Below are 15,684 nucleotides of genomic sequence, written 5' to 3' on the forward strand. Positions count from 1 at the left end.
CATTTTATGTATAAAAGTGGACAAAATCACCAATATTTTCAGCAGTGAAATCTAAATAATGGAGTCAGAGTTTGTAAATGGGATTATATTTATATTTACATCTTCACACTCCGGACACTTTCTTCACATTTCTGTTTGTGCTTTGGCATCATGGATGAACAACCATGTTTTTAAAGGTCCAAATAAAATCGTTTATAAAGAGATATTGATTGATTGATGTTGAAAATAACACTTTGTTTGATTTTATTAGGAGACTATGGGAGTGCAATGCAACAACACAACCACAGCAGACAGGACACAACACAAACACACAATCTCTGAGCCCCGTCAGAACAACAGGCCAGTGTCACGCCTCATTTGAAAGCTAAGACCCACAAAACTGATCTTTTTCCTCACGTTGTTGCTGTTTTGTGTCACCTTTTTTAAATGTTTTTTTTATTTTTTGTCTTTTTTTTTTTAGTTTTTGTCACTTTTTTGTAGAATTTTTGTCACATTTTTGTAGAATTTTTGTCACTTTTTTGTTGAATTTTTGTCACTTTTTGGTTGAGTTTTTGTCACATTTTTGTAGAATTTTTGTAACTTTTTGGTTGAGTTTTTGTCACATTTTTGTAGAATTTTTGTCACTTTTTTGTAGAATTTTTGTCACATTTTTGTCACATTTTTGTCACATTTTTGTCACATTTTCATTGAATTTTTGTCACATTTTTGGTTTAGTTTTTGTCACATTTTTGTCACATTTTTGTAGAATTTTTGTCATTTTTTTGCAGAATTTTTGTCACATTTTTGTCGCATTTTTGTCTCATTTTTGTCTCATTTTTGTCACATTTTTGTCACATTTTCGTTACATTTTTGTCACATTTTTGTCTCATTTTTGTAGAATTTTTGTCATTTTTTTGCAGAATTTTTGTCACATTTTTGTCACTTTGTGGTTGAGTTTTTGTCACATTTTTGTCAAATTTTTGTCACTTTTTGGTTGAGTTTTTGTCACATTTTTGTCAAATTTTTGTCACTTTTTGGTCGAGTTTTTGTCACATTTTTGTCACATTTTTGTAGAATTTTTGTCACTTTTTGGTTGAGTTTTTGTCACATTTTTGTCAAATTTTTGTCACTTTTTGGTCGAGTTTTTGTCACATTTTTGTCACATTTTTGTCACATTTTTGTCACATTTACATCACTTTTTTGTTGCGTTTACATCCTTGTTTTCTTCTCATTGTTTGTGGCTGTTTTGGTGCTTTTTCCCCCAGAAGCTTTTTGATTGGGGTAAAGCCTTTTGAAAGCCTGGATGAAACGGGATCCGTTCAGGTGGGAGTCGAGAGGTTTCACTGTGTCAGAGCCATAAGGGTTTGATTCCACAGAGGGTTAAACCGTCTCTGAAATGTGACATGTTTATTTGTGTCGTTTTATCAGTAAAGGTTTAAGTGTGAAAGTAAAAGCCGGAGCCGAGGCCGTGAGAGCCAGACTTTTATCCTCACTTTTATTCTCATCGATGACACAGGGCTCAGGAATACAAGAGAAATGTGACAGATGTTTAGGACTCAGAGCAAACACTGACACGCTGATAATACGATGCAAACACTGACACACAAATGTCCATTAAAGCCACATTAAGGAGAGATTGTATTGTAAGTATTGTCAGATTTTATCCGGACCATGAACAAAACATAAAAACACAAACTCATACGAACTCAAAACACAACCTGCCATGATCGTGGCAGATGAGCTCAGTTTCAGACGTGCAGCTCAACACATTTACGTCTTAGTACAAACTATTTTACCTTTTGCACGTTTGAAACGAGGCTGTCCGGAAAGGAGTGGGGGGGAAGTAAACACTTATTTAGTCCCGCCCCTTTTAAGTACTGTCAGTCTCTTTTCCTATTTACATTTTAGGCTTCCTTAAAACAATAATCTGAGCTCTGTGATCTAAACCAAGTTGTCATTTACAGTGTGAATACTCCCTACCATCAACATCAGGTTTACAACAGCTGAACAGGAAAAGTCAGAGATTTTCTTCCGATACTTAGAGAAAATCCATTCTTTGTATTGATGTTTAAACTGTCTGATATTCGGACATGGTTTGAGGTCTACGTGTCATTTATTCCATATTTTAGGACCACAAACGGACACACACAAACTGTTTCTGGATGTCCGGGCATGGGCAGTTTTAAAGTGATCCAAGCCCCTTAAATGATATTTTCCTTCTCTTTCAGAAAATCAACTGCTGAGTTTTTAGAGGTCGCTGCTTATTTTCAGCTTTGTGCATTAACTGAGCAGTTTTAAAAGTGATCATGTCTTGAAGTTTCAGAATCTTGGCTTTAATAAACAGTGGATTGGTCTCGGTCACCGGCGTTATACATTGTTCTTATTGCTCTTTTTTGAAGGATGAATATCGGTTGTAAAGTAATTTTATAATTATTACCCCAAATTTCAGCACAATGTGTCAAGTAAGGCGAGAGAAGAGAGAGAGATCAGTTTGAAATACAGCACTGTGGAGCTGAGGGGCGTGTCCAGGTGAATATATATCAATTACAAACTCCTGCTGTGGAGACCGACGTGAACATGAGAACAAATGTGTTGGAAATGTCGTTTGTGGAGGCTCTCGTTCATCCAGGGAACATCCATTGTAGAAAAATCATGGACTGGACGTGAGTGATGCTGTAAACTTCCCTCCTCCTGGCTCAGACTGAGCTTCTGTGACTAAAAGTAAACCTTCACTTAAACCCAGTCCAGTCGATGATTTCACCTTTTCTATGGTAAACATGAGGGGTTTCCGGTGTGAAAATCGCCAGTGTTTTCTGCAGTGAAATGTGAATAATGGAGAGAGCCGGGTTTAAATGTGTGTTACAAATATTTCAGTTTAGTTTCAGTCAAAAGAAAAGTCGACTAAATGTAAAACTGATTTCGTCATTGGTGATTTTTATTATAATCCGAGACACTGCAGGTGAAAAGGGAAAAAGTTTAAATTCACAGACATCAATGTGAAGCTGTTGCTGTCGATCACTGGCATAAATGTGAGAAAACAATACATTGCTGTTGTGAAAACTGTCGTCCAAAGCAGTGGTTCTCAACCTTTTGGAGCCACCACCCCCATTTTAACAGTAAAAGGGATTCGTGACCCCCGCTCGGGTCACACCGTGAGAAATAGAAATAGTAGATTACATAATTCTTAACCTCTTAACTCCCGCCTGAGCCGAGAGGATCTAGTTGTAATTTTTTTTGTCATTTTTTGTCATTTTTTGTCACATTTTTGTCATTTTTTGTAATTTTTTTTGTCACATTTTGTCATTTTTTTGTCATTTTTTTGTCACATTTTTGTCATTTTTTGTCATTTTTTTGTCATTTTTTTGTCATTTTTTTGTCATTTTTTGTCACATTTTTGTCATTTTTTCGTCATTTTTTTTGTCATTTTTTGTCACATTTTTGTCATTTTTTTGTCATTTTTTGTCATTTTTTTTGTCACTTTTTTGTCACTTTCTGTCACATTTTTGTCAATTTTTTGTCATTTTTTGTCATTTTTTTGGCTAAAATGAAATGCATCAAAGTACAAACAAATAATATAGAATAATAATATATCAGATTATACGCTAATGAAAATATGGCTATTTTATCTAAATGATCTGGCGACCCCCCAAATTTGTGTCGCGACCCCCTTGGGGGTCCCGACCCCCAGGTTGAGAACCACTGGTCCAAAGCATAGTATTGTCTCACCTATCACTGCCCTATAGTGTGGTCCAATGCTCCACAAAAGCATCTTCAGAGACTTCAAATGGCTCAGAACAGAGCAGCTCCAGTCGTGCTTCACTGTCCTTTCCACACTAATGTCCGTGAGATGCTCAGGAGACCAAACTACAGGCCAGTCTCCTCATGGTCATGCACAAAGTCCTGATGGACAAACAGCCCAGTTTTTGGTTCGACAAACTCTTATTCAGCGGGTTTGGTCACAGGTTTGTGTCTCATCAAGTGACGACAAACTCTGTGGTTGTTCCCAGACCCGAAAGTGACTCAATGAGAAGAACCGTTATGTACAGAGGAGCAAACGCCTGGAACTCCTTTCCTTTTAACATCAGAAATACTAAGAGTAAACCACACTTTAAAGGGACTATACGGAGTTAAAAATGTTACAATTAAGTATTTTAATTCCCCTACATGTTCCGGCCATGTCCGAATGTGTAGACTGAGCCCAGCCCTGTCTCTAAAAGCCTGCACTGTCAATAAGAAAAGTGGACTTCAGAGCGCGTGACGTCATGCGTGTGCCCGAGCAGCTGCCGCAGGCGTCCATGTCTCCGCTCTAAGGAGGTCACTTTTGAACAGTGAGGATGGAGTCTGCGGAAAGCAAGAAGAGACCGGCCTCGAGCCCAGCGGAAACTCCATCACAGACCCCAAGAAAACACAAGAACGTGAAGCAACAACTTTCGATTAAGTGAAGTAAACTGGAGTCAGAGCGACGCAGGTCAAAGACCAGAGTCAATATTGGAGCAGCTTTTCAGCGATGGCGAGCGCTAAGAGATGCTCTCGGTATGAAAAAAGACTCACCGTTAGCTTAGGTAAGACACAATTACAGGTTTACGTGAAAAATAATATCTTATGCTAATAAATGTACAAGCTATCAGCCAGTAGCACGTTTTCAAAGCAAGTTTTGTGCAACTTCAGTGAATGTTGGTTCTGTTGAGTCATTGTTATGCTAGTTTGTTAGCTCTAATTATTAGAGAAATGTATAGTAGCTCTGTGGGTCTGCACAAGCAGCAGCTGCAGTACTGTAAGTACTGTGAGCTAATTACTATATCTACAAACAGAAGTAGTAGTTTATGAGGCTTTTCAGGACAAAAACATCTCGATAACCCTTTATATAAGCATTCGAGTACAAAACGTAAACAGCTGCTCTACTTCAAGTTTCTAATGCAATGCTAACTTTTGGGCCTTAGAGAAGATGCGACAGGTTTTATCTTTTTAAAATGTTTACTAGTGCATCGCTTATAATACACCTGTTGCCTATGTTTTATTTATACTTTGTCTACGTTGACAAAACGCACAAATAAAACTTTCTTACCTCAGTTCAAGTCATGTCTGCAAATCTGTGCAAAACGTGATGCAAATGCTGTTGTTTCTGTTTATCCGTGCGTGGACTAGGATACTACTTAACACAGAGACTGCAGTTACGCATTACACCTGAGGTGGCAGTAGCGAGTATAAAACTGAAAACTTCCATACAGCCCCTTTAAGCTGAAAGTAAAAGGTGAATGAGCTCAGTACATGTGAGCAGAGTCACCATGTGTTATATGTGTCCTATGAGGCTGCAGGATTATATGAAATGTGAAACATTCATGGATTCTATTTTAACTGTTTTGTAATTTTATATTGTGTCAGGACCCCAGGAAGACGAGCAACCACTTGTGGCGCTAATGGGGATCCTAATAAAGAATAAAGAATTGCAAGTTTTCTGTCATTTTCTCTTTTCATAGAAGAACAAGGTGTTTTATGCCTAATAATGCCCCAAATTTCCCATCTTTTCAGCGACGAAATCTGAATAATGGATAGAGCTACATTCAAATGTCATTTTATTGATAAATGAGTCACCAAGACTTTCTCACAGGGGATTTTGGATTTTTTGTTTAGTTTTAAAGTAATTTTCGCCTTATTTTTTGACATTAAACTCAATAAATGGGGCTTAAGGGATTAGATAATAAAAAATCCCTCTGAAAAAACCTTCCAAATATTGTTCAGTCCGAGGCTGGAAAATGTGAAGTCTTTAGGTCCGACTGACGTGGACATAGTGTCGCCACAATGACAGAAACATGTGTTTGGAGAAAAAGGCCCTTGAAATTGTGTTCTCCCATATAAGTCTATGGGGGAACATTGAATCAGCGCAATATTTAAACATGTTACTGTGAAGATTTGGTATATTTTCTGTTTCCGGGTGAAAGCTTGTATGTTCAGAGACAGATTTGTCCCAAAACCTGAAAACTGAAAACATGTAGTTTTGCCTGTAGTGTCTCCAGAGCTGCTCCTTTAGCAGAGAATTTAAGTGAGACTTTTTCAAACTGTCTGTGAAGTTTGGATGATTTTAGTCTTTGGCAAAAACATGACTTTGACTGAAATGGAAAACAGCGTCGTCTCGGTCACGGCCTTTCCTGCCACACGTGGATCCCAAACATCCAAACAAACCCGTGTTTTCCCTGCAGCGTCTCGCCTCAGGTTGGATTTATTACCACCATTTCCCAGGTGCTTCACAACAGATCAGTGAAATGCTCTTGTGATGAACTGTGTTTATGTTGCCGGGGCCCCCGTTGGCCCCCCCTCGGACACGCCCCTGCTGTGACACCGCCCACATTGAAGACGAGGGACTGAGACTCTTCGTCCCACAGCTTCTGCAAACGAACACTTGGTTTAGTCAGTTTCACTAATACTAGTTTAGAGTGAAATAAATCCTCTTTTTGGTCAAAGAAGAGAATTACTAAAGAAATGTGAAGAACCATGAGCGGCCATTTGTAATTCTAACCTCTGAACCCCCACCTGAATCCACCACAGTTTGGCTTTACCCAAATCTAAAAGCTCCTTGGAAAAAGTGACAAAATGGAGATGAGCTTTTGAGACAAGCTCGTGTTGCTTAAATCAAATAAACTGAAACAAACATGTGTCTGAAAAGCGTCTCCACTTTTGGACACGTTTATGAGAAAACAATGAAAGGTTTTTATGAATGAAATGATTGTTTTCATGAGTAAACATCTCACAAACACACACAGTAAATGGACTCGACTTATACAGAGCTTTTCTACCTTCTTTAGGCCCAAAGCGCTTTACAGAAAAGAACCAGTCGCTCTCATTCATACACCGGTGCACACAGACACTGGAGAGAGAGGAAGTGTCCTGCCCAAGGACACAACGACACCTTCAGGAGCCGGGACAGTGGACAGTGGAAAACTCCAACACTTTCTCCAACGTGTGTCACTTTATTATGTTTAGTCAAATTAGAGTCGGCCTTGTTTTTATCTATGTGGATTTTCCAAGTCTGTAAATGAATAAATAATAAACATCTTGCTCTGTTTTATTATATTTTTCCATTATTTATTTGCACAAATCACACAAATTGACACTTTTTCTGCTTCTTAGTTTTTACACAATCTGAACAACAAATGAGTTTCAACACATTCAAAGAACATCTGTTGTTTAAAAAGCATTTCCTCCTCCTCGAGTGAAGGTGTAAAGTTGTGTCAGTGTGAGTGTGAACTCCCACAGCGCCCCCTTGTGGTGTTTGTAGTTAGAAAGACGAGTGTTTTATTCCATGACTTTACATTAGATCTGGGGGATCTGCTGCTCAGGTGCTTTTGCCACACGAGTCTTTGAGTTCCTAATAAACGCTGAGTGAGTTTATTACAGGTGTTCCAACAATCGTAATCTTCAGTTTTGTAATCAGACGCCATATTTATACATAAATATACTGACAATCAACGGGAAAGTATTCTAAAAGTATTCACAGTATTCAGAATACAGTACTCGGATTAGACAAAGTAACAGAATACGTTACAAAATATGTTTTAAGGCAAGTATTTGGTATTTAGTAATTAAATACAAATGTTCTCCACAAAACATCACTATATTAGATCAATAAAAACAATCAGACGCCTGGAGAGTCTGAAGGACTTCACTTTCTTCTCTCTTTTTGTCTCCAGGTTCTTGATGGAGCTCAGACCTGTTCCTCTGAGCCGTGATCCTGGATCCTTCTGTTTATTCTCCTGGACTCAGACTGAGGCGTCTGATCTGGAGCTGCTGAACATCATTAACTCCAGCTGTGGAGAAGCAGAAATCAGGAATTATTTATTACAACTTATTATTCACAATAATTAATATGGAAAGACAATGAAAAATCATAAAGTCTTTTAAAACAGTTAAATCTCCCGTGTATCGGAGTGTGGGCTGGTGTGACTGAGGAAGACGGAGATAAACTGAATATGATGATTATTGAAACTAAACTCACTCCAGGTCTGTTTTTCATAAGGATATAACGTAATAACATGGTTAACACTTGATCTTCATAAATAACCTTTAATGATAGAATGGATTTAAGATTAAAAAACTCTTTAAAACAAACTCCAACAGCCTCAGTGTTTTTAGAAAATAGAAAATGTTCCAGGTTCAGAACAGTCTGATAAAGTCTGGACTCACATCAGTGTCTCCAGTCGACAGTCAGGGCTCTGTTTGAGGACCAGGAGCTCCTTCACGTCTGACTCACTCAGAAAGTTATAACCCAGCTCCAGCTCAGTGAGATGTGAGGGGTTGGACTTCAGAGCTGAGGCCAGAGAGGAACAGCTGATCTTTGACAAACCACAGAGCCTCAATCTGAATAAAATAAATACATAAATAAATAAAGTTCTTAAAGTCCAGAGATAAAACTGATTAAACAAACACAAAGACACATCTTGAATAATAAAAGTCATGAATTTAAACTGAAGAGTTAATAATTTAAAACAACAAACTTTTCCACAAATTGTTTAAAGTCTAATTCTTTTCTAAAACTTTCTAAAATATAGTTTGAACAATATACAAATCTTAATGTATAAAAAGCAAAAATAGATGAAAATATTTCATTTTTTTGTGATTATTTTTAAAATGACATTTAACACATTGAGTGCCAACAATCCAGACCATTTTTCCTGATATTTGTATCACCACAGTGTATTCTGTGTTATAGTTATGGACACAGGCTGTGGCTCGTTTGAAAGCTGAGACTCTCAGCTCTCAGGAGGTGGAAACACTTTCATTCTACGTGTCTCGGTTCCTCAGAAATCCTAAGCTAAACAGAGGCTAGTTTGATCAAATATTATGTGTTTTATGAAACACAACTGTCTCCCTCATTTCACTCTTCACTCTTCAAAAAAAGAACATGGACTATTGAGAATGTCTGGGCCTGAGTTTCACGTTGTTTGAAGAGAACATGGAGCTGAAATATTGTTACAAAAACACGTTGCCGAGGACGCGGTGGTGACTCGCAGTAAACAGCGCTCGCGTCTGACACAAGGTTTATGTTTAGATCATAAACTGTCGGCTTGTCGACCTCATTGGTCTGTGATTATGAGGCCGACGGATAAAAAACTAAAGAGCATCTGAAGCACAAGGTGAGGAGATGTTCTGTGCAGGAGATCCCTCTGCTCTCCCTCCTCTGTCTGACACTGAGCTGCTGCAGGACCGCTGGGCGGGGCCGCTGGGCGGGGCTTTGAAAACACACGATGAACTGTTGTGTCGCCATCTTCACTGTTTTGGTCACGGCCGGAGGAGTTTGATGGTAAATCCTAGCACAGAAGACGACACACAGAGCTCCCACGCTATGATTGGCTCGTCTTGGTTTTGCCGGAGTCAGCGAGATTCAAATCACACAATTCCAGACTGTTTCCCCCATGAATCTGTGAACATGAGGATCAGTCTGACTCAGGCCAGGCTAAGACTGTCTTGTTTTGTAATAAAACAAATGAAAAACAAAAATGCAAAAACACGTTTGTTTTTTTTTGGCACTCAATGTGTTAATATATTCTAAAAGTCTATGGATAAAACTTCTAAGATTTTATTCTTCTGGAAATGTATTTTTGTCATGAACAAAACAAAACAAAACAAAACTTGAGCCCTGACACAGAGACAGTGAACTGACCTGAGAATCTGCAGGCGACAGTCTGACCTTTGCAGAAAATCACACAGATGAGACACTCCTGAGTCAAACAGACTGAAGTTATTACCCAGGTCCAGCTCAGTGAGATGTGAGGGGTTGGACTTCAGAGCTGAGGTCAGAGAGGAACAGCTGATCTCTGACAAACCACAGTCTTTCAATCTGAATAAAGAATGAATGAAGTGATTAAAGTCCTGAGATAAAACATATGAAACAATCACAAAGACAGACATCTTGAATAATAAAAGTCATGAATACAAAACTGAATCGTTTCTAATATTTATAATGTACAAACCATTCAAACCATTTAAAGTCAAATGATTTCTAAAACTTTTTAAAATATAGTTTGAATAATAAACATATCTAAATGTGGATGAATTCCATTTATTTTGTTCCTTCTCTGTTTAACACGATAATTACAAGACTTTCATTTCTATGATTTATTTATTTATTTTTGTCATGAACAAAAAAAACAAATCTCAAACTGTTTTGTTCAAAGTCTGTGTTAAACTTGAGCCCTGACACAGAGACAGTGAACTGACCTGAGAATCTGCAGGCGACAGTCTGGCCTTTCCAGAAAACCACACAGATGAGACACTCCTGAGTCAGACAGTCTGTTCTCACCCAGGTCCAGCTCAGTGAGATGTGAGGGGTTGGACTTCAGAGCTGAGGCCAGAGAGGAACAGCTGATCTCTGACAAACCACAGTAACTCAACCTGAATAAAGAATAAATGAAGGGATTAAGTCCAGAGTAAAGTCAGAGGAGTTTCTGGAGGTACAGCTGAACATCTGAGACTCTGGTTTGGAGCAGGACTCAGAGGTCGGGGGTAAATGCTGTGGTTTTTCAGACATGATCTCCTACACTTTACTTCACTCTCAAAGAACGGTTACGTCCCATCAACTCAGTGATTAAAGGATGAGGAGAGTGGAGGATGGACGAGCGAGAGCCGTCACAGACCTGACACTGATGTCTTCAGACCTGCACTGACCTGAGAGAGGAGAACTGACAGTGAGGACTCTTCAGACCTGCACTGACCTGAGAGAGGAGAGCTGACAGTGAGGACTCTTCAGACCTGCACACAGCACAGACACTGAGGAGTCACTCAGTCTGTTACCACCCAGATCCAAGTCTCTGAGATGGGAGGGGCTGGAGCTCAGCGCTGACGCCACCACTTCACAGTGACGATCTGAGAGTCTACAGTCCTCAATCCTGTAACAGATGTTAGAGTGACATGTGAGTGATTCTAACAGGTCTGTGAAGCTTCTGTCTGTGACTGAGGACTCACACAGCCTTCCTGCAGTTCCTCACCGCTGGGATCAGTCTCTGTTTACCCTGATCAGACGTGTTGTATTTGTTTAGGTCCAGCTTCTTCAGGACCTGCTCTGACATCTGCAGCATGTAGGCCAGAGCCGAGCACTGGATCTCAGACAGTTCCTCCTTAGATCCACCTCCAGACTTCAGGAAGTCCTGGATCTGCTGCTGCACAGACTGGTCCTTCAGCTCCATCAGACAGTGGAAGATGTTGATGCTTCTGTCGGGAGAGACTTTCTCTGAGCCCATCTCTTTAAGGTTTTTAATGACTTCTGTGATTTCTGATTGGTCGATTGGACTCAGCAGAGCTCCTAAAAGTCTGTGGTTGGACTCCAGACTGAGGCCATGAAGGAACCGCACAAACAGGTCCAGGTGGCCGTTTGGACTCTGTAGGGACTTTTCTACAGATTTTCTGAGGAACTTGTTTGGACTTAACCCTGAGACGGTTCCTTCACTTCCATAAAGAAACTCCCTGACCACCTCCTGGTTGTTCTTAAAGCAGTGGTGAAGGTAAACGGCTGCCAGAAACTCCTGCACGCTCAGGTGGATGAAGCAGTAGACTGACTGGTTGAAGACACTCTCTCGTTTGAAGATCTCAGTGCAGAGTCCGGAGTAGACCGAGGCCTCGCTCAGGTCCAGACCCACCTGCTCCAGGTCTTCTTGGTAGAACATGATGTTTCCTGTCTGCAGATGCTCAAAGGCCAGTCTCCCCAGCTTCAGGATCAGCTCTGTGTCGGCCTCTGTCAGCCCCCAGGTCTCAGACCTGACCTCTGTTTGTGTCTGTTTGTACTTCCTCTTCCTGTGCGTCTGCACCAACAGGAAGTGTGCGTACATGTCTGTGAGGGTCTGGGGCAGTGGTCCGCTCTGATGGCTTCTCAACACGTGGTCCAGGACTGTGGAGGTGATCCAGCAGAAGACTGGGATCTGGCTCATGTTGTGGAGGCTGCGGGAGGTTCTGAGGTGGGACAGGACTGTTTGAAGCTGCTCTTCATCTGAGAACCTCTTCCTGAAGTACTGCTCCTTCTGTGGGTCAGTGATGAAGCCCCTGACCTCCGTGAACCTGTGCACGCACCGCGCTGGGATCTGATGGGCCGCCGCTGGGCGGGAGGTGATCCATATAAGGGCGTGAGGAAGCAGAGCGCCTCTGATGAGGTTCACCAACAGTACGCCCACCTCTGACCTCTGTGTGACCTCAGAGATGAGCTCACAGCTGAAGTCCAGAGACAGTCTGCTCTCGTCGAGGCCGTCAAAGATGAACAGGAGTTTACAGACGGACAGAGTGTGGGCTGTGAGCGTCTGTGGGGCAGAGAAACACAACATTTAACATCCATGACTTTACACCCCTTTCCTTCAACCATAACTTTAGAGTCAGAAAACTTTGCAGCTTCCTAGTCACACATTCATCCATCTCTCAAATTCATAGTGAATAATACAATAAAAATAATTAGAAGCATTAGAAACACCTGGAGCCATAATCGATCTAAAGGTGACACGTCACTGATTACAAATGGCAGCTTCATAGCTTGAAATCATATTTTAACATGCCAGTGTGATCTTCATGTGTGGGCCACGTATGTTTCAACTTTTCCATATTAGGGCCCCAACATGTATGTTTATCCTGCAACTGACAACAGTGATTGATATGGGGTCTCACATGGACTCTCTTGGGGAAGGGCCTCTTCTACATGGACACAGCTGGTCTCTATCAGCCTCTCTGAGAAAAACAACCTTTACTTAGAATTTGGACTCCAGCCTATCATCTTTAAGGATTCACCCTGTACGTACCTCATTTACATAGAGTGATATAAACCACTGTATACCATTATTCGTTGTGAACATGCTCTGTACTCTTCACCCAGTAAATACTCTCCTTCTCACCATGATTTCATAGCTGAAGGTATGAAAATAATGTCTGGCCTTTTTGGCCACGAGAGAGATAGAAGTGTGTGCTGGATTGACGAAGAACAATTGGTTTAGAATCCGTAGTCAGTAATTTATAATACAGATTATAGGGCTGGGACAATCCACTTTTGTCACAGTCCAATATCCATCCATCCATCCATCCATCCATCCATCCATCCATCCATCCATCCATCCATCCATCCATCCATCCATCCATCCATCCATCCATCCATCCATCCATCCATCCATCCATCCATCCATCCATCCATCCATCCATCCATCCATCCATCCATCCATCCATCCATCCATCTATCTTCCACTTTTCCGTTGCCGGGTCGTGAGGGCAGCTGTTGGAGTTGCCCAAATCACATTGCAACAGCCCCTTATGGCTCCTCCTGCAGGTGGTGGGTCCACAGAAGGACGGCCTCACGATTCAAACTTCTGAACCGCTCTTTGTCTGACCCGTCACCTAGGACCTGTTTGCCAAGTGAGACCCTACCAACCCCGACAATATAGCCCCCAGGATCATTCGGACACTCAAACCCCTCCACCACATTAAGGTGGCGGTTCCAGAAGGGGACAGTCCAATATAATAAAAATAATAATAATAATAATAATAATACATTTGATTTGTATTGCACTTTACACATGAAAAACACATCTCAAAGTGCTACAGTTGCCAAAAACACAAAATAAACATAATAAGAGAAAGCCGCACGAAATAAGTGGGTCTTCAGTTGACTTTTAAAAACCTCGATAGACTGTGGTGCCCTCAGATGGTTGGGGAGGGCATTGTTGATGAGTTCTTTAAGGTACACTGGTGCGCTGCCGTAGACACACTGATAGGTCAGGAGGCAGATCTTATGCTCAATCCTGAACCTAACAGGAAGCCAGTGGAGTTTATGGAGGATGGGTGTGATGTGTTCAGATTCACGCACGCTCATCAGGACCTCAGGGATCCCCATGAGGAGGTGACAAAGGCCTGAACCAGCCTCTCTGGATCGGGGAGAGGGAGGGGCGGAGTTTGGAGATGTTGCGGAGGTGAAAGAATGCAGTCTTACAGATATGTTGGATGTGGGTGTTAAATGAGAGGTGGGGGTCAAATCGAACCCCCAGGTTTGTAACAGAGGGTGTGAGGGGAATATCATGGCCTGCAAATGAGTAAACGGTCAGGGGGGGATCGGAGTTGGTGTGGGGTTCCAATGAGGAGACCTTCTGTTTTGGAGCTGTTTAACTGAAGGAAGTTGTCAGTCATCCATGCCCTTGTCTCCTCCAGGCAGCAGGTCATGTGGGGAGTGATGATGTGGGGGATGTGGGGCCCAACCTGACATAGAGCTGAGTATCATCAGCAGATATGTGGAAGGCAACTCCATGCCTGCTGATGATGTGGCCCAGGGGGAGCATATAGATGGAAAAGAGGAGGGGGCCGAGGACTGAGCCTTGGGGCACTCCACAGGTGCCGGTGTGGGGCCTCGACCTGGCTCCCCCCAGGGCCACATACTCAACCCTATCAGTCAGGTAGGACCGAAACCACTGGAGTGCTGTGTGTGAGATGCAGTAGTGCTGCAGACGGTGAAGGAGGATGGTGTGGTCAACGGTATCGAAGGCGGCTGAGAGGTCCAAGAGCAGGAGGAGGGATGGAGAGCCCTGGTCAGCAGCCACAAGCAGGTCATTTGTGACCCTGACCAGGGCTGTCTCTGTACTATGAGCGGAGCGGAAACCGGACTGGAATTTTTCATAGAGACTGTGTGAGTGAAGGTGGTTGTGGATTTGGGTGACAATTTCTTTTTAAGTTACTTTGGAGAGATGGGTCGGTAGTTTGACAGAGTGTCTGGATCGAGGGAGGGTTTCTTAAGCCGTGGGATGATAAGTGCAGTTTTGAGAGAAGTTGGAAGTTGGCCAGATTATATATCACATTATATATCACACTACAGTAAGTCATTATGATAAGTAATAGTTAAATGTGCACGTGACCAAAGTGTAGAAACCAAATGAGATTTTCTATTTAATGTCTTAAGATGAAAAGTGCATTGAGACATAAGGTAATAAAGTGCTGTGTAACTGTAGCTGGAAAAAATGCACCAGTATGAAAAAGTATTGTGATCAGACATTCTGTCCCAGCCCAGATGGTTTGTTGATGGATGGATGGATGGATGGATGGATGGATAGCAGCATGCCATACCCCCAGTTAACTATAATGTGCGAAGGGCTATAGCTAATGTTTGCTAACACCGACTGAACTGACGTTGAAACAGTGCGATCTTGGGTCGACCCAAAACACTCCAACATGTGTGAAAACGCCCTGAGGCCAATGTGCTTTTGTTTTACCAACTAAGTGTTTAACTCCTCATGAAGGTAAAGCTTTCTCTAAATAAGAGTGACCTGTGGATCCAGCGCTGGATGGAACACTTGGATCAGCTCCATCAGACTGTAGCGCCCCCTTCTGACCAGGTTCATCTCTCTGAAGGACAGTGGCACCACCAGCTGCAGCTCCTGGTTCTCTGAGCCCTGGGCCCAGTCCAGACAGAACTTCAGGACTGAGAAGGTCTTCCCCACTCCAGCCACGCCCACAGTCAGCACGGCTCTGATGGAGCCCTGCTGCAGCGCCCCCTGCTGCTGCTCAGGGGGCAGAGCTTTAAAGATGTCCTGGCACCTGATGGTGATCTCCTGGACCTGCTTCTTCTTGGACTGTGTCTCCAGACTCCTCTCCTCAGGTTGGGCTCTGGCCTCTTCAATGAGGCCCTCTGTGATGTACAGCTCAGTGAAGATGCTGTTCAGAAGAGTTCTATCTCCTGATTCTTCACTTCCCTCTGTCACACTC

General features: G+C 42.0%; 1 protein-coding gene across 1 annotated transcript in view; it reads right to left on the bottom strand.

Moving 5' to 3' along the window:
* LOC306981095 (NACHT, LRR and PYD domains-containing protein 14-like) overlaps positions 1-15,684 on the bottom strand; it is a gene marked incomplete at both ends in the record, with an annotated part of 347,014 nt that overhangs the window by 273,926 nt on the left and 57,404 nt on the right. The window contains one exon of the mRNA XM_079580645.1: positions 10,192-10,365. Coding sequence (XP_079436771.1) covers positions 10,192-10,365 — 174 coding nt within the window. The remainder of the gene's footprint in view (positions 1-10,191; positions 10,366-15,684) is intronic.

Source organism: Gobius niger (genome assembly GCF_951799975.1).
Source record: "Gobius niger genome assembly, chromosome: 21".
Classification (NCBI taxonomy): domain Eukaryota; kingdom Metazoa; phylum Chordata; class Actinopteri; order Gobiiformes; family Gobiidae; genus Gobius; species Gobius niger.